The sequence below is a fragment of the Callithrix jacchus genome, chromosome 7, assembly GCF_049354715.1.
Source record: "Callithrix jacchus isolate 240 chromosome 7, calJac240_pri, whole genome shotgun sequence".
In the NCBI taxonomy this organism is placed as follows: domain Eukaryota; kingdom Metazoa; phylum Chordata; class Mammalia; order Primates; family Cebidae; genus Callithrix; species Callithrix jacchus.
In genome coordinates this window covers 25,284,974-25,304,962 of record NC_133508.1, presented here as the reverse complement: position 1 = coordinate 25,304,962, position 19,989 = coordinate 25,284,974, and the positions used below count along the sequence as shown (strand labels likewise).

The window sequence follows — 19,989 nt, the reverse complement described above, 5'->3', positions numbered from 1 at the left end:
CATGCCACTACACTCCAGCCTGGGTGACAGAGAGAGCATCTTAAGAGAAAAAAGAAAAAGAAAGCCTCCTTTTCTTTTTGAAACAGGAAATCTGTCTTTAGCAAAGTTTTACCTTGGCCTTAGGGTGAGGAAAAAAGAATCCAATTCTTTGAAGATAGAAGAGTTCCTTAGTTTTGGGGGGTGCCAGATGGGTGGGTTGAAAGTAGGATTATAGGTAAGCACATGCGTGTGCGCGCGCATGCATACACACACACACACACACACACACACACTTTTAATAAAAACAAAAAGAAAAGGAATCGGAAAGTAGGAGAAAATAAAGGAATAGAAGAGGGAGATGAGCGACCAAAAAACATTCTGAAACTTGCCATATGTCATTAAATCTAAAGACATCATAGATTGTTATTTTATATACCACTAAGAAAGAAAAAATGCTCTAAATTAAGCCATGACTTGACATGGATTGTATGTAAGATGTATCTTGATTTGGGAGATATTATAATGTAACAAAAAAAGATGTGTAACTTGGAGTTAGTGAAAATTGGTGGCTCCTCCTCGTTTTCAGCAATCTCATTTGCAAGTGTTCAAACAGCTGAAATATAACAGAAAACACTGTCTTCACGCTCGTCATTTAAAAATGTTGGGTCCTGTAACACCACTTCAATACTCTTTGCAAACAGTTGGGTATTTCCTTTGAAGCTATAGATTTTTTCCATGTTACTGTCTAAAGTAATTATTAACATCCTCAAAACATTTTCACAGACTTCAAAGGGAGAGTTATTAACTACAGAGTAAACCAGGAATAGGCATGGGTGGTTTGAATCAGTTCACATAAATCGTTAAAAATTAATCCAAAGTATTTATGAAAACCAGAACAAAATATCTATGTGACCTCTGGATAAAGATGCTGAAACATCTGTCTTGTTTCTATGTGTACTGAAACAAAGTGTACTGATGGAGCTGTTTTCTTTTTGACTTTGGTTCTTAAGATGTATTTGCTATGGGCTTTCAGCAGGGTATGGATAAAGAAACTCGGCATTAAACAAGTATTTCGTTTGGCCTAAAAAGAGATCATCTAGCATTGCTCTAGGCAAGTTTACTCTGAGATAGTTAATTCTATGAAGTGAAATCGTTTTTGTAAAGTGAAACCAAAGCCCATTTATGTAATAAGGTTAATCTGAATAGTTTGCATTATCACTCCTTACAATCGTTTTATTTTATAAATATTCATGCATTTTCTTAATATACATTCTTTATATTCAAATTTAGTTCTCTATAGAGATTCTAGTTAGAGTTTGTTTTTTCTTGTGAAAAACAAACACTGAGAAAGAAAATAAGAGAATGATACAGAAGTAATGATTAAATTATAGTGGCACCCAAGTGTTGAGAGATCACCCTGCCTACAGAGCTGTGCTTAACTCAGCTGACTGCAGCAGGCTGAGGTTGAATCCAGGACCAGGAACAGGACCCAGCCCTGGAGCGGACCACTCGGGGAATGGACTCACTCTGCTACAGATGAGAGTTGAAGTCCAGTGCAGCAGAGGTCATAAGTAGTTGACAGATGGATGAAATGGCCAGGCGGGTGGCTCACTCCTGTAATCCCAGTACTTTGGGAGGCCAGGACAAGCGGATCACTTCATCTTAGGAGTTTGAGACCAGTCTGGCCAACATGTTGAAACGCTATCTCTACTAAAAATACAAAAACTAGTTGGGCATGGTGGCGTGTGCCTGTAATTCCAGCCACTCAGGAGTCTGGGAAGGTTGCAGTGAACTGAGATTGTGCCACTGCACTCCAGCCTGGGTGACAGAAGGAGATTCTGTCTCAAAAAAACAGAAAGATGGAAAGATTATAGCCTTTAGAATTCCAAGCACTAGGTAGCCAGCATCAGCTCACTTGTGTACATTGGTACCACTCCTAATAAAACGTAATATTCACTGACTACTTATGGCCAACTATTGTTCTAAGTGGTTTATATGTATTAGTTCATTAAGCCCTTGCAAGATCCTTATGAAGTTTCATAGGTGAGGACATGGAGGCCGGAGGGATTAGCTGGGTACCCAAGGACACAAAGCTAGGAAGTGGAGGTCTGTGTCACTTCCAGACCAGGTCCTTTAACACCATGTCTGTCTCCTGGATCAGTGGAAGAGGAAAAGGACTCCAGACCCTAGGAGGTGGACTGGCAGGAAAAGAAAGCCCCCCAGTTCTGCAGGACAGAGCAGAAAGACCAAAACCATCATGAGAAGCATAACATTGAGTTGCTGGGCGTCAGGCTCCAGTTGGCAGCCTAGCAATTCCAGAGAGTTCCAACCCTGCATTTCCTCCATTTATCATTTGAGAGTTTGTGATCCCCTGAAACTTAAGCATGCCATGTATAGAAACAAAAAGTATGCTTGTATTAGCCTGTTCTCATGCTATAATAAACACATAACCAAAACTGGGTAATTTATAAAGGAAAGAGGTTTAATGGAACTTAGTTCCACACAACTGGGGAGGCCTCACAATCATGGCGGAAGGCAAATGAGGGGCAAAATCATGTCCTATATGGCGGCAGGCAAGAGGGCATGTGTAAGGGCGCTCCCCTTTATCAAACCATCGGATCTCGTGAGACTTATTCACTATCATGAGAACAGCAAAGGAAAATCACTTCCTATGGGAAGTGATTCAGTTGCCTCCCACAGGGTCCCTCCCATGACATGTGGTGATTATTAGAATTCAAGGTGAGATTTGGGTGAGGACACAGAGCCAAAACATATCAATGCTGTTAATCGCTTTAACTTATATATACCTGATATTTCTCAAGAAGGATCTAATGATATATTTTATTAATCTGCCCAGATAATTTCTTGTTTTCTGCAGGAAAATAATTGCAGGCAGCAAAATATTAATAATTATCCTTATTTTATGTTATTTTTATCAACATTTCATAACTGATGTGGAATATAAAATTTAGCATCAAGACCATAAAGATCTTTTTGAAATTACGTATTCCATATGGATTTTATAAAATATGTACACTTTAAAGGCCAGGAAAGTTACCAGGAAATAATTTGGATTTGAAGGGGGAAAAGAAGCACAGTTGACATATTATCAAATGGTTTGGGGAAAATATTTATGGAAAAATAATGCCTTTAACAATTGTTTATGATGCTCGTTGTACTATAATAAAGTTTGAGTTTAATCGTTTTATTGTCATTTTAGTCCATAGCGTATATTCCTTTCTTCCATGAGTTTGCCATTATTAAACACAATATTAATGTTAACCACTTAGGTAATTTCAACATGCTTACAATCTGTAACTTTCAAGGACAAGAATTATTTAATTTTCTACTTATTAATTTGGGGTTCATTTGGAGGATAGTTTTGAAATTTTTTGTTTGCCTAGCTTTTTTTTTTTCCTAGAGAACAGAAATGAACTCAAACAGACATTGACACATTAGAGAAAAATGTCATTAAAAACAGGATGACTCTCAGTGAGGAAAAGGGCACAACAGTTCGTCAAGGGCCCCCACAACCCACGCCACAGAGAGGAATGACTAGGCAGAAGTGGAAAGGAAAAGACCAGCAGTTGGTGATGAGTCAGCAGTACTTTTGCTAAAAATGCTAATCTAACACAGCAGTGGGAAGTGTTGGTGAGCATGTGATCACCAAAGCCGGGAATGACTCCTTCCGCTCTGTGACTCTCAGGTGTCCCTGCTGAAGGACCGGGATGGGCTTTGGTGCCCTATAGACCTCTGTGTGTTGTTTTGGGGTGTGGCTCCTCTTCTAATTAGGAAGGAAAGCTGGAAGGCAGGCTCAGAAGGCTGCCCCAACTCGCACTTTCAAAATTCACATTGGCTTGTTTGTAAGAGATCTAAGAAATGAAAATGTATACTATTCTCCCTCATCTTTGTATTAAGATACTTTCTTACGACAAAAATAGATTTTTAAACACACTCCTTACTCCACCGATATCTGAACTCATCACTCAGGAAGTGATAATGACACCTTTGTTGTTTTTTTTTCCTTTAAATCAGCCTGTCTAGTTTTGCATCTTGGCCCCATTCTCAATTAATTTCCTTTAATTGTAACTGCTGTGTGGTAGGCAGAGAAATACTTAACTGTGAAAAGTGACATATCCTAGTTTTATTCCTATACTTAAAGCAAAAGCTACTTACTTTCAGTATAGGTCAATATAGGTCTGCAAAATAAAATACCATTTTAGATGCTTTGAGGTAGTGTTCTTGTAAGAGTTAGACTTGTTAGTAATTTCACAAGATTAGTGAAATATTTTAAACACTATTATGGAATTCCATGTTTGTTTCTTTTAATGGATAAATTTAAATATATATGAAATGGATAGATTATTGTAGACTTTTTCAGGGATATTTTTCCATCAGCAGTATTTTTAGACTATTCTATGCAGAACACATCTACTAGAATAACTTATTTCCTTTTTTTAAAAAATTAAAATTTAAGTTCCAAGATACATGTGCAGGACATGCAGGTTTGTTACACAGTAAATGTGTGCCATGGTGGTTTGCTGCACCTATCAACCCATCACCTAGGTATTAAGCCCCACATGTGTTAGCTATTTATCCTGATGTTGTTCCTCCACATGCCCTCCATCCCCAACAGGCCCCAGTGTATATTGTTCCACTCCCTGTGTCCATGTGTTCTCATTGTTCAGCTCCCATTTATAAGTGAGAACATGTGGTGTTCAGTTTTCTTTTCCTTCATTAGTTTGCTGAGGATAACAGCTTTGAGCTGCTCCTGTGTTCCTGCAATGAACATGATCTCCTTCCTTTTTATGGCTGCATAGTATTCCATGGTGTATATATATCACATTTTATTTATCCAGTCTATCATTGATGGGCATATGGATAGATTCCATGTCTTTGCTATTATGAATAGTGCTGCAATGAACATAAGTGTGCATGTATCTTTGTAATAGAATGATATATTATATTCCTTGAGTACATACCTAGCAATGGGATTACTGGGTCAAATGCTATTTCTGATTCTAAGTCTCCAAGGAATTGCCACTGTCTTCCACAATGGTTGAACTAATTTACATTCCCACCAATAGTATAAAAGCATTCCTATTTTTCCACAGCCTCACCAGCATCTGTTGTTTCTTGACTTTTTAAAAATCACCATTCTGACTGGCATGAGATGGTATCTCATTGTGGTTTTGATTTGTGTATCTCTAATCATTCATGATGTTGAGGTTTTTTTCATGTTTGTTGGCCACATAAATGTCTTCTTTTGAGAAGTGTCTATTCATATCCTTTATCCACTTTTTAATGGGGTTGTTTGTTTTTTTAATGTAAATTTGTTTAAGTTCCTTGTAGATTCTGGATATTAGACCGTTGTCAGATGGATAGATTGCAAAAATTTTCTCCCAACTGTAGGTTGTCTGTTCAGTCTGATGATAGTTTCTTTTGCTGTGCAGAAGCACTTTAATGTAATTAGATCCCATTTGTCAATTTGTGCTTTTGTTGCAATTGCTTTTGACGTTTTTGTCATGGAATTTTTGCCTGTGCCTATGTCCTAACTGGTATTTTATTCTAGGGTTCTTATAGTTTCGAGTTTTACATTTAAGTCTTTAGTCCATCTTGAGTTAGTTTTTGTGGGGTGCAGTTTCAATTTTCTGCACATGGCTAGCCAGTTCTCCCAGCACCATTTATTAAACAGGGAGTCCTTTCCCCATTGCTTGTTTTTGTCAGGTTTGTCAAAGATCAGATGGTTATAGATGTGCGGTCTTATTTCTGAGATCTCTATTCTGTTCCATTGGTCTATGTGTCTGTTTTTGTACCTGTACCATGTTGTTTTGGTTACTATAGTCTTGTAGGATATTTTTAAGAGAATGACTTACTTCTAAAATATCCTAAGATGTCTTTCTAGTTTAATAATACAAGGTATAGGATTTTTAAAAGTTGAGTTTGATTTATTTAAACTAATAATATGTTGATTACTCTTGAAAGTACTATTTTAAGTGCTTTATAAATATTACTTCATTAGTGCCCACCACAACCTGATGAGTTAGGCAACTTATTATCCCCATTTTACATGTAAGGAAAGTGATCCACAGACAGTTTAAGACAGAGCTGGCTGAGAGTAGGGGTAAGATGCAAAACTAGACAGGCTGATTCAAGAGCATGGAGCCACACTGCCTCCCGGAAAGAGGGCCCCATTACCACCATTCACTTTGGCAAGGAACTCATTTTTCTGGGTTCTCCTTTGCTCATTTGTAAAATGATGAGGTTGGATTTCAGGATCTGTAAAGTCCCTGACAGATTTGAAGTTATGTAATCTTTAATGTCTTGGAATGTCTGTTTAAAAAGGACAGATTGGACCAGGCATAGTGGCTCACACCTGTAATACTAGAGCTTTGGAAGGCTGACTGGGGAGGATTGCTTGAGCACAGGAGTTCAAGACCAGCCTGGGCCACATAGCAAGACCCTGTCTCCACAAATATCTAAAAATTAGCCAGGCATGGTGGTGGCATCTGTAGTCACAGCTCTTGGGAGGATGAGACAGGAGGATCCCATGAGCCTAGGAGTTGAAGACTGCAGTGAGCTAGAATCCCTACTGCACTGTAGCCTAGGCAACAAAGTGAAACCCCATTTCTAAAAAACAATAACTATATTGACCACACATATTTGATTTGCATTCTCCACTAAAATGACATGGATATATAATATGATATGATATAATTAAAAGTGACCTCAAATGACAAACTGAACAAGAGAGAAGACAACAGTCCAGAGATAATGAACCTAAAGGCATTAAGTTGGACCCAAGTGCCTGCAGAGAATGACACCAAAGAAGAACCCAGTTAAATGGGGCCTTGAGAGACTCAGTGCTCCAATGATATCAGGGACAGCAGGCAATGAGATGATGTCATTGTACAGATCATCGGGACTCCCTAGTCTTCCATCCCACTTCCATCACTGGAAGTCAGGTGACAGCTCTCCTCCCCTCCCACCCAGCCTCATCCCAGCCTCAATAGTGGTAGAACACTATTGCAGGAAACTAAAGATTAATTTTTCAGAAAAAACGAACCAAAGAGGTACCAAAAACATGGACACCAGGTAAAACAGAGGCTTGGGGATATCCAGCTAAACTTTCTTTTTCTTTTTTTTTTTTTTTGAGATGGAGTTTCGCTTTTGTTACCCAGGCTGGAGTGCAATGGCGCAATCTTGGCTCACCAAAACCTCCGCCTCCTGGGTTCAGGCAATTCTCCTGAGTAGCTGGGATTACAGGCATGTGCCACCATGCCCAGCTAATTTTTTGCATTTTTAGTAGAGATGGGGTTTCACCATGTTGACCAGGATGGTCTCAATCTCTCAACCTTGGGATCCACCCTCCTCGGCCTCACAAAGTGCTGGGATTACAGGCGTGAGCCACCACACCCGGCCCCAGCTCAACTTTCTATATGAGATTCTGAGACAATCAGTTCCCTTCCTTAGCAGCCAGGCATGTGACTACTGCCAGCCCCCATCAATGAGGCACTGAGGTTAGACAGTGAATGTTCTTTGAAGAAACTGAATGGTTCTGAAGAAAAGACCTCTACCTATTGCATTTGGGACTCCCCAACTGTAAAGGACATCTGTCTTCATGGGAACCCACTAGTAAATCCATCTGTCATCAATCTCTGCTCCCTGATGGACACATAACTCTTTCCCATCAGCTCTTTTGATGTCTCACTTAGAAACAAGGAGAACAGTGTCGAGCATGAAATACCAGATGAAACAGAACAAAATAAAAATAAAAAAAAACTAAAAAAGGAACCCTAAGAAAATAAAGCAAAACCAGAAACAGAAGAAAACATCAAAATATTATGTTTAACATTCCCAGGGAGACAGAGTAAAATTTTGGTATCTCTAAAGCAAGAACAAGAGTCTGTAACAGAAGAAGAGAAGACAACAGGAGAAGGAAAATTTCTCGGAAGTTAAAAATATGTATACTACAGCAGACGCACTTGCTTTTCCTATCCAACAACCATCCCTACCCCCACCACACTTTCTGCATCTCACTGCAGAGGCTGCTCATACCAGCAGCTTGCTTTCCCAGCCTCCCTTACACTTAAAAAATGGGGCATTTGACACAGTAAAGGGAAGTCTGCTGAGAGTCCTCCCAGAAGGAATGATTTATTTCAATGATGAAGAAGAGATTATAGGAGGAAATCTTGCTCTCTTTAGCAAAATGTTATTTTGTTTTTAAGTGACTCCTGGAACTATGGCAATCTCCTTGGGACAATAAGAAGACAATCATATGAATGCAGCTAACTATTGAGGATGGCAAAGAGGAAAGGGACAGCGCCTGGATACTTAAAGACACCACTGAGCTGAGGATCTACATACAGGCAATGAGAAGATACATGGTAATTGGACTCTAAGGGAAAATCTAAAGTTTAGGTGGAAGAGACAGCTTTGTCAGGAAAGAGATGATGCTACTGAGGGTTCCAACAAGCTCTAAATTGCACAGCCCATTCACTGGCCAAATAGTTACACTCTTATGTCAGGGGCTTACAGTCTAGGTAAAACAGACGGGAAATTGAAAATAAAACAAGAAAATATGAACTATACCAAAAAGTGGAAAATGCTATGGAGAAAAAGAGACAGAATGGGCTGTAGGGGTTTTGGGGAGTGGTCGGAGAAGGTGTAAGTAGCGCCATTGAAGCAGAGACTTGAAAGAAACAAAGGCTCCCCATACAGAGGGGGAAGTCAGTTCCAGGAAGAGGAAGCAGCAAGTGCAATGGCCCTTAGGCGGGAATGTGCTTGACACATTTGAAGAAAAGCAAAGGAGGCCAGAGAAGAGTGAAAAGAAATTAGTCAAAGGTGACTTAGAGAAGCAATGAGAGGTGAAATCTTGTAGATTCTGTCAGGCCATTATATGGAGCCTTTTGCTCCGAGTAAGTGGGAAGATTTCACTGGGTATAGAGCAGAGTGTCATGATCTGACTTATATTTTAAAGAATAAGTCTGTGTGTGGTGCTGAGAATAGAATGAAAGGGGTAAAGGTCAAGTAGGGAGATGGCTGAAAAGATATTGCAGTAATTGCAGTCAAAAATAATAATAGCTTGAACCTGGATGGTCACAGAGGAGCTGGTGAGAAGTATTGGGATTCTGTATATATCTTTCAGGTAACAACAAAGCCATCACCCATATGTGCTGATGAATTTTACTTTGGTGGACACTGACATGGCTGTAAGGTTTCTGGCCTGAGTAAGAGTATAAATTGAGTTGTCATTTACTAAAATGAGGAAGACTGTGAAAAGAGGAGCTTTAGAAAACAAACCAGGGGTATGGTTTTGGACTATTTTTCCTCCTAAACATCCAAGATAAGCAGGTAGTTGGATATACCAGTGTGGAGTTCAGGGAAGAGAGGTGGAGGATAGAGATACTAGTTTAAAGGTGGGCAGTGTATAGAAGGGATTTAAAGCTGTGCTGAAGAATGGCTCATCCAGGGAGTGAAGGTGGCTAGAGAAATGCTCTAAGGACTAATGCTGGAGCTTCCCACTATTTAGAAACTGGGAGGATAAGAAGGAACTTGTAAAGGAGTCTGAGGAGGAGTAACCAGGGAATTATGTACTGGAAGCCAAGCCAAGCAAGGGCTGATCAACCATCGAATGCAGTTAACAGAACAAGTAAGAAGACTAAATATTGACCACCATAGTTAGCAAGATGGATCCTGTTGGTGACCTTGATAAGGGCTCAAGTGTCTTTAAGAACAAAGAGGGAAGAAGAAAGAACCAATCAGGTTCAGCCAATGATGACATGTCAGCAGTAGCAGCCAGTCTGGACAATTGGTCATGGGAAGTGGAGTGAAACAGTGAAAATGACTCCTCCCCTGGGAGTGGGCACAATTCTAACATTGCCTAGAGGGATATGGAAGCCAAATGTGAGAAACGGTCATGAAAAGGAAAATAAGAAGCTCTGGTTTTACCATTCAAGTGGAGCAGATATGCCCTTTGAAGCTGCTATTTATTTGGAAACCTGTTAAAGGAAGCTAAAAGGACCGATTTCCCTGTCCAAATGTCAGGAGTCTTTGAAAAGGCAAGTATAATGAAGAGAATGTGGAAACCATAAGCACAAACTTTAGAATAAAGACGCATTTGGTGCACATTCCAATATCACATGCTAATTTTTGATACCAAGTTACCGAACCTTTCTGAAACTCAGTGTTATCATCTACAAAATAAGGCCAGCCACGTGTATCTCATGAGATTGTTTTTTTTCCAACTTTCACATTAAATGCAGGGGACACATGCGTAGGTTTGTTACATGGGCACATTGCATGATGCTGAGGTTTATGGTTCTATTGTACCTATCACTCAGGTAGTGAGCATAGTACTGTGTAGTACTTAAGTAGTGAGCATAGTACTAGGTAGTGAGCAAAGTAGGTAGTTTTCAACCCTTGACCCCTATGAGAAGATTTTTTTATGAGCAATAAAAAAATTTTTCTGGCATGTGGAAGACCCCTAGTCCTGTATCATCCAAACAGGTGATCAGCAAGTAACAACTATGATTATTCTTACATCTTAGGTAGGCCTGAGGTAGAGGTTTACTTGTTTTAATGTGAGAAGCATTTGTTGACATGAACCTAGTTGGAGAAGGGGTTGGCTAGAGCTGTAGTTTTAATAAAGCTCTTTAAAAGGCATTTGTTATGGCCTAGACCTTGGAAGCAGCAGAGCAGAGGTCTCAAGGCCATATTTTCTTGATATATTCCAAAATAAATCTCACTGACTTCTCTTAAACTCTGCTCTTCAAGCCAGATCATAGCATGTATAAGGTTAAGATAATATCACACCCATGGGATGCTGAGGGCAAAAAAGTTCACCTTGCTGCCTGAGAGTGTTGCCAGATGCCAAGAAGTACATCTTTGTGAGGCACAAAATGGCCTTAAGCTCACCTTTGTTCTGTGTTTTTCTTCTCGCCCTTACGTATTTTTACTTTAGATCTCTGAGTGCACGTGGGTGTTGGCATTATTCTCCCTGGTTCACAAAATAGAAAGCAGATAGAAAATGCCTAAGACATAATTTTTTGAGAGCACAATATGACTTTCTTTTTATTTTCACAGTAACTCAGACCAAATTGGAATACTTCTAGTAGACATAGTCACATTCCTCAATCTTGAATAAAATATTGAGAAATTTAGCAAATGGGTTCTGTGTCCTAGAACAATGTTTACTTGTGGCCATGATTAACTTCGTTTTCTTATTTAAATATATGCTTTTGAGTCTTGGTTCTATGATTTATTTATTTTTTTCTATCTGATTTGATTATGGAACTCGATGGCATGAAATCACTTTGGCCAAGAAATTCATAGGGCAGGCAGTACCAGTTTTGGATTTCAGTTTTTGTATTAGAGTTCATGGTCATTCAGTTTATCAATATACAAGAATTTAGACAAAATGGATATTTTCCAGAAGTCAAGCAGTTTCCCCAGAGGGAAAATAAAATTTCGTCAGTCCCTGAATTTAAAAATCTCCTAACCCCATTTAAAAATAAACATAGCAATCCTGTTTCTTCACATAAGACTCAGAGATTTGTTTGTACACCTTGAATCCACAACTGCTTTGCGTGTTTCTTGACCTTTACTTATATAAATTCTAGTCCCCATTAGAGGTAAATGGATTTTAAAATTTGCTTTGAAATCATTGCCAAAGTGGCCTTATCTTTATTAGTTTCTGACTATATAATCTGAATGAAAATACATTCTAATAGGGGCATTGAAAATCATTGAGATTAACTTGAAAGGATCATTTCTGGTAGAGATGATAATTTCTAAATACTCAGATAAGAGATATTAAGCTTGACTTGATTCTAACCTCTTTGTTGTCATGACCATGGTGGAAATGTACTTAACCAATTCTCCGGGACAGAGGATTATCAGTTTGGGCCTGAAATAGGTTACAGCGTTAGGAATTAACAGGAACAAGTGTATCACTAATACCCAATAGAGAACATTATTACAATTTAAAACTGCACAATTAAATAGAAACACCATTTGATCCAGCAATCCCATTACTGGGTATATATCCAAAGGATTATAAGTCATTCTATTATAATAACACATGCACATGTATGTTTATTGCATCACTGTTCACAATAGCAAAGACTTGGAACCACCCCAAATGCCCATCTACGATAGACTGGACAAGGAAAATGTGGCACATATATACCATGGAATACTACGCAGCCACAAAAAAGGATGAGTTCATGTCCTCTGCGGGGCCAAGGATGAAGCTGGAAATCATCATTCTCAGCAAACTGAGACAAGAACAGGAAACCAAAACACCTCATGTTCTCACTTATTGGTGGGAGTTGAACAATGAGAACACATGGACACAGGGAGGGGAACATCACACACCGGGGCCTGTCAGGGGGTGGGGGACTAGGGGAGGGATAGCAGGGGGTGTGGGGGAGTTGGGGAGGGATAGCATTAGGAGAAATACCTAATGTAGATGACAGGATGATGGATGCAGCAAATCACCATGGCACACGTATACCTATGCAACAAACCTGAATGTTCTGCACATGTACCCCAGAACTTAAAATATAATTTTTAAAAACTGCACAATTAATCATCTTATAAACCTAACAAACACACACCCATTTACCCAAAGAGTCAAGCTAAAAGAACAGTAAGAACCCCGACTACCTGACATTATTCCTTGACAATATTATACCTTCCAATATGATACTAACTTAAGTGAACCAACATGGGCAAGCTAATTACAAGGTTATCTCTGCTTTGGCATTGAATTATTCTGCTTGATGACTTTTCTGTAAAAGCTGGGCAGCCCTAGCAAAGTTCATATTTTCTCCATAAAGTTGCTGACATTTCAGTGTCCAATGGGCTTAAAACTTTTAGTTGCCACACTTGAAATCCATTATATTTTATTTAGTGAAAAGATTTTATTAAACTTATTGTCAAATCTAATTTCAAAAAATTGTAAGTGGAATTTTCTCTATTTCTCGAAGAGTCTGTAGTTTTTGACTTAGTAAAGGGATGGCTTTGCAAGTTTTTGAGTAGAAAGGTGATATGATCTGATTTATGGGTTAAAGGGCTCGCTCAGGATGCCATGTTTAGGATAGGAGAAAAAACCAAGGCCAGTTCAGAGGTGACCACAGTAATCCAGGTGAGAGCTAATGGATCAGGGTGGGTGGGTAGAGGTGGTGAGAAATATCAGATTCTGGATACATTTTAAGCTACAACTGGAAGCATTGGACATGAGGTAAAAGAGAATGAGAGGTGTTAAGGATGACTTCAAAGTTTGGGACAGTGATTGGGAGAAAAGATTTGCAAAACATATGACTCATAAAGATTTGGTATCCAGATATACAGAATTCTTACAGTACCTCTATAAGAACACAATCCAGTATTTTTAAAACAGGCAAAGGATGTGAATGACACTCTACCAAAAATGAAATATGAATGGCCTGTGAGTACATGGGAAAATTTTCACTATCATTAGTCATCAGGGAAATACAAATCAAAACCACAAAGAGATACCGCTTCATACCCAGAGGATTCCTATAACCAGGAAGACAGATAGGAACCGTTGTTGTTGAGGAAGTTGGAACTCTATTACACCTCTGGTGGGAATGTGAGATGGTGTAGCTACTCTATAACTCTTCAGCAGTTTTTTTTCTTTTTTTAAGATGAAATCTTGCTCTGTCACCCAGACCGGAGTGCAATGTCCTGATCTCTGCTCACTGCAACCTCCACCTCCTGGATTCAACTGATTCTCCTGCCTCAGCCTCCTCAGTAGCTGGGATTATAGGCACACACTACCATATCTGGCCAATTTTTGTATTTTTAGTAGAGACAGTGTTTCACTATGTTGGCCAAGTCAGTCTAGAACTCCTGATCTCAAGTGATCCACCTGCCTTGGCTTCCCAGAGTGCTGGGATTACAGGTATGAGCCACTGTACCCGGCAGGCAATTTCTTGTAAAGTAAACCCACACCTACAAATATGACCTACAATCATACCCTCCTATGTATTTATCCAAATGAAAACACTTTTTTTTGAGATGGAGTCTCACTCTGTTGCACAGTAGTGGCATGATCTTGGCTCACTGCAACCTCCACCTGCCAGGTTCACGTGTTTCTCCCACCTCAGCCTCTTGAGTAGCTGGGATTACAGGCATGCACCACCATGCCTGGCTAATTATTTTTAATGTATTTTTAAATAAATACAGCGTTTCCTCAGGTTGGCTAGGCTTGTCTCAAACTCCCGACCTCAAGTGATCCACCTGCCTCGGCCTCCCAAAGTGCTGGGATTACAGGCATGAGCCACTGCATCTGGCCAAAATTTATGTATCTTGTTAGAATATGTCAGTAAGATCAGGTTATGGGCATTGAGAAAGGCCCTACGCTGCTAATTTAGACCCTACCTAATTACTGAGGTGCTAAGGGCATCATGAAATTTCAGTAGGAGGTATGATAAGGCAAAATGGCATTTCTCAATGTAGAGGATAAAATCTGGAACCAGAACATGTGAAATCTAAACTTATTGCCAGGTATATAGCATATTCATGTTTAACTATTGGAACAAAGGGATTTTTTTTCTATACAAAGCTATACAAATTAAAAATATATATGGAATATTTTAAAATTCATCCATTCAGCTAACATTTCCTGATATTCTCTGCATCAGTGATTCTGCTAGATCCTGTGAATTAGGCGGACAAAAAAATGCTATATACAGTTCTTGTCCTTAAAGGGTCTATAGCCTAGTAAAGGAAGCTGACTTGCAAACCATTAAATGAAAGCTGGACCATGAGATAAAGGGTAACGATATTTTAAAAATAAAAAGATAGCTTATATCCACATATGTATTTAAAGTTCTACAATCTCTTTATCTTTGAGGTAGATAGTTCTTTTTTTCCTGCGATGAAAGTCTCACTGTGTTACTCAGACTGGAATACAATGATGTAATCACAACTTACTGCAGCCTTGAATGCTGGACTCAGGCAATCCTCCTGCCTCAGCCTCCCAAGTAACAGAGACTATAGGCATACGCCACCATGTCTGGGTGTGTTTTTTGGTTTTTTTTTTTTGAGTTGGGAGTTTTACTGTGTTGCCCAGGCAGGTTTTGAACTCTGGCCTCAAGTGATCCTCCCAAAGTCCTGGGATTATAGGCATGAGCCATTCCACTTGGCTTGAGGTAGTTATTCCTTTTTTTTTTGAGACGGAGTTTCGCGCTTGTTACCCAGGCTGGAGTGCAATGGCGCAATCTCGGCTCACGGCAACCTCCGCCTCCTGGGTTCAGGCAATTCTCCTGCCTCAGCCTCCTGAGTAGCTGGGATTACAGGCATGCGCCACCACGCCCAGCTAATTTTTTGTATTTTTAGTAGAGATGGGGTTTCACCACATTGACCGGGATGGTCTCGATCTCTTGACCCCATGATCCACCCGCCTCAGCCTCCCAAAATGCTGGGATTACAGGCTTGAGCCACTTCACCCGGCCCGAGGTAGTTATTCTTATCTCCACCTAACATAGAAGGTAACAGAGGCTCAGAAAGGTTGGATGCCTTATTTAGAGCTGATCCTCCTAGGATGAGAGTTTACATTTAGAATAACTGACCTCCATCCTGCGTTCTCACCCCAGCCAGAGGTCTTCTGGTTTTCTTGAGGTGGCTGGAATCAAAGGTAGGAAAAAGGGGATGTCTGGGAGATCTGGCTGTGACATCAGTCACCCCACTGATCTCCAGGGTTGATCTGGCTGATCTGGCTGGTTAGGCGGCTGTCTCCTTCCTCCCTCACTGCTCCATGTGTGTCCCTTTAAAAGCTGCATGCTCAGTTGAAGAGGACAACCATCCCCCATAGAGGAGGACTGGTCTTCGGTCAAAGGTATATGCGTAGCTGTGCTCCCCTGTGAGAATCTCCAAATAAGCTCTCAAGGAAAAGGGGTTACCTCCAAAGTGCTCATTCCCCATTTCCACATCCGGTCTCAGTTACCAGGATCAGAACAGAATTAGGTCTGAGTCCTAGTGAGGTGAACAGTGGCACCTGGACCATTCTAGGGCTCACCGTCTTCAAGCCCTGGCTGTGCCCACAGTCTTCAGGAAGAAACTGGACACTATGTTTGCTGGGTGATATATTTCTTCTTGCTTGAGATTGTGAAAAATGTCAAAATATGTAAAAAAAAATTGTTGGACAAAAATATTGCCTTGAAATACAATGTGATAGTCTTCCAGTTCTTTATTCCATAAAAGACAGAGGGCATGACATGTTCAGTTCAACCCAATGCAACAAAAATGTATCTGCCGCAATTGTGGGAATATGAGAGTATGATATAGCCCTGGGCCCTGGGGGACTTTGGTGTGGATCTAGCAATACTTAGTGAAACTTACTATAAAAGGCCCCATTCAACATTCATTTTAAATGTCTTGGACCATATCCTAGAAAGCAGCGTTGCCCTCAAGTAAAATTTTCCCACATTTTAATGTTCCAAACACTTAGTTGCTAGAAAGCTCTATAAAGAAATTTTACTGAAAATCAAACTCTTAGGACAAAGGTCATGCCATTTTGTTGCTAAGCCCTAGAATGAAATAGTCCTTTATTCTGTGTTCTCTATATGAATTAGAATACTTCGCTTCAAAATGAACTTGATTGTAGTTCTAAAATAAAAAGGGACAGAAAGTAAAAGAAAGAAAACAATTATTCCAATTTTTTTGTTAGACATTACATTTGAAAGAATGTAACTTCTTCAATAATGTTAGTGAAGCTACCCAGGATATTCAGAACTCTAGTGAAGTGTAATAACGCCAAAAATGATTATCTTGCTATTTTCATAGGTGTTTTTTGAGGAATTTGCCTTGAAGTGATATAAGATGAATACTTGATTTTTACTTGCTTCTTTTTTTGAGACAGAGTCTCGCTCTGTCACCCATGCTGGAATGTAGTAGTGTGATCTCAGCTTACTGTAACCTCCATCTCCTGGGTTCAAATGATTCTCCTACCTCAGCCTCCCAAGTTACTGGTACTGCAGGTGTGGGACACCACATCCAGCTAATTTCAATATTTTTTAGTAGAGACAGAATTTCACCATGCTGGCCAGGCTGGTCTTGAACTCCTCACCTCAAGTGATCCACCCACCTCAGCCTCCCAAACTGTTGGAATTAGACATGAGCCACCACGCTCAGCCTAAGGTGAATACTTTTATTCTGCAGAAATTATAACTCATACAAGTCCCTGTCAGACCTCATTTCCTGAGTAATTTTCCATTTTTATTTTATGTTTTTAGAGACAGTGTCTAGCTCTGTTGCCCAGGCTGGAATTCAGTGGCGTGACCATAGCTCAGTGCAGCATCTGACTCCTGGGCTCAAGCGAATCTCTAGGCATGGCCTCCTAAAGTGCTCGGATTACAGGCGCGAGCCATTTATTCATTCATACAAGTCATTTGTTCCATGTATCAGCATACTCCCTCTGTGTCTGGGAGTGTGTGTGTGTATATGTGTGTGTGTGTGATGTAAGCATTCGAGTTACCCCACATTTGTGTAATTCTTACTATTTCTTCATATTCAATATATCACAGTCCCCGTAAGGTGGGTGGTCCAGCACTTGCAGTGTGATCAGAACCATAGTGAGGCACAAGCACAAAGCACGGGGACAGAGGCACAGGCTTTTTCAGCTGAGTTGTGAACGTGGAGTGGGGCTCTCCACGCAGCCAAGAGGAGATGAGGAGTCAGAGGCTCAGAAAGTCATGTCTATAGTTGCCCAAGGCTACAGGAGGAAGCCTGATCTGGGATGGATGCAGCACGGCATGCATGGGAGGTGACAGGAGCACATCTACAAAGATGAGGCTGGATGTCCTGTCATTTGCAACGTGGATGGCACTGAAGGTCATTCTGTGAAGTGAAACAGGCCAGGCACAGAAAGACAAACGTTGCATGTTCTCATTTATTGGTGGGAGCTAAAAATTAAAACAATTGAATTCACAGAGAGAGAGAGTAGAAGGATGGTTACCAGAGGCTAGGAAGGGGAGGGTGGAGTGGGGATTGCAGATGGGAACAAAAAATAATGATAAAGAATGAATGAGACTTCAGCATGTTATTAAATAAGTAATCAAGAACTACTAATTCCTCTAGGTGTTTAAATTAGTAAATAACTGATGGAATACAGTTGATAAAAGGAAGAGATTTGTGGTTTCCAGCTTGGGCATATGATGGATAACGTGCAATCACTAAGATTAGGAGCAGAAGAGAAAGAAATCGTCCAGCAGGAAAGATAAAGATGGCAGACAAGACACTTTACAAATGCTCTAGAGACAGGGTTTCACTATGTTGCCCAGGCTGGAGGGCAGTGGTGTGGCCTCAACTCACTGCAGTCTCAACCTCCCAGGCTCAAGCAATCCTCCCACCTCTGACTCCTGAGTAGCTGGGACTACAGGTGCATACCACTGTGCCTGGCTTTTTTTTTTTTTTTTTTTTTGGTGCTTGTAGCAACAGAGTGTCACCATATTGTCCAGGCTAGTTTCAAACTCCTGCAATCAAGTGATCTGCCCGCCTCAGCCTCCCAAAATGCTGGTATTACAGTTATATGCCACCATGCCTGGCCAGCAGAGACTTTTACAGATAATGACTTTGAAGGACCCATGTCACACCCATGTGGAGACTTCCAGTAAGCCATTAGGAAGATGAACCTCGGTACTGTAGAGATATCTTGATGAGAGATAAAAGTAAAAAAAGGAGTCATTGGTGTAAGGTGGAAATTGACACTATTGAGGGGATTGACTAGGGAATGGGGAACTCCCTTTGTTTCTGTCGGATAAACTTCATTCACACGAGGTACCTCTGTTCAATTTTAGGGCTTTAAAGTTTAGTTAGTCCAAAGAAAGACTTAAATTTTCAGTTTACAGTTTAGAATGGGGTTGAAGGTAGAGGATAGGATTTTGGATGAAATCCACAGAAGGTGGCAGGCTGATGAAAAGGGGCACATGGACAGGACCAGTAGTGTAGGTAAAGGAACAAATAAGAGTGGTCTCTCTAAACCATGACTTAGTCTTTTTTCCAGTATTGTTAGAGATCCCGACAAGTTCAGATGTATTCTTAAGGTGTTTCCAGAAGAGAAGACCTGGAACCTTAAGTCAGGGAGGTGGGATCCATGAGGTGGCATACAAAGTGACCAGTTCATGGGGCTGAAGTGTCCCCAGCACTCCATGTAGCTGACTTGCCTGCCTCCCTGACGTGCTGTCCCAAAACCCAGCACAACTACTTCAAAGCCTTGCAGGAACCCTTTGGTACTTTGCTCTTGATGGAAACGCATGATTACACAGATGTCTTTGAGGAGGGACAGCTCAATAAAGATATATGTTAATGTGACCTGTTCCTCACAAGTGGGTCATTCCCACAGACTAGCTTTTGTCCGCTTCATAAATCTTAAGAATATTTGCAAATATTTTCAAGTCTGAGATTGTGTGTGTGTGTGTGTGTGTGTGTGTGTGTATGTGTGTAACATTTTAGAAGAAAGAGAATCTTAGTGGTATAAATGTGTGGCCCACTCAGGGCAGGTACTGAAACAACTCCCTTTTTTCCCATCAGATAAACTTCATCCACACGAGGTACCTCTGTTCAATTTTAGTGCTTTAAAGTTTAGTTAGTCCAAAGAAAGCCTAAAATTTTCAGTTTATAGTTTAGAAAGAATAGAACAAGGCCAAGAAGGAATAAAATGATACTATTTTTCTCAGTGACCCTCTTCAAATATAGTCCTTAGAACAGAACTCCAACTGGTGCAATGGCTCACAGCTATAACCCCAGCCCTTTGTGAGGCTGAGGCAGGAAAATCACTTGAACCCGGAGTTTGAGACCAGCCTGGAGAAGACAGTGAGACCCAGCTCTATAAATAATAATAATAATAATAAAAATAAATCAGCTGGTGTGTGGTTGTGCTCACATGTAGTCCCAGCTATTCGGGAGGCTGAAGAGAAGATCGCTGGAGCCCAGGAGGTCAAGGCTGCAGTGAGCTGAGATTGTACCATTGCACTCCAGCCT

General features: G+C 40.4%; 1 protein-coding gene across 6 annotated transcripts in view; it reads left to right on the top strand.

The window, feature by feature from the left end:
• PRTFDC1 (phosphoribosyl transferase domain containing 1) overlaps positions 1 to 19,989 on the top strand; it is a 95,528-nt gene that overhangs the window by 18,960 nt on the left and 56,579 nt on the right. Inside the window, exon 4 of one of the 6 annotated variants that reach the window (XM_054258518.2) lies at positions 2,141 to 3,196. The exons of the other annotated variants lie outside the window; for them this stretch is intronic. Within the exon in view, the coding sequence (XP_054114493.1) occupies positions 2,141 to 2,443 (303 nt within the window). The 3' untranslated portion in view covers positions 2,444 to 3,196. Of the gene's footprint in view, positions 1 to 2,140; positions 3,197 to 19,989 lie in introns of those variants that run through there. 6 annotated transcript variants of the gene reach the window in all.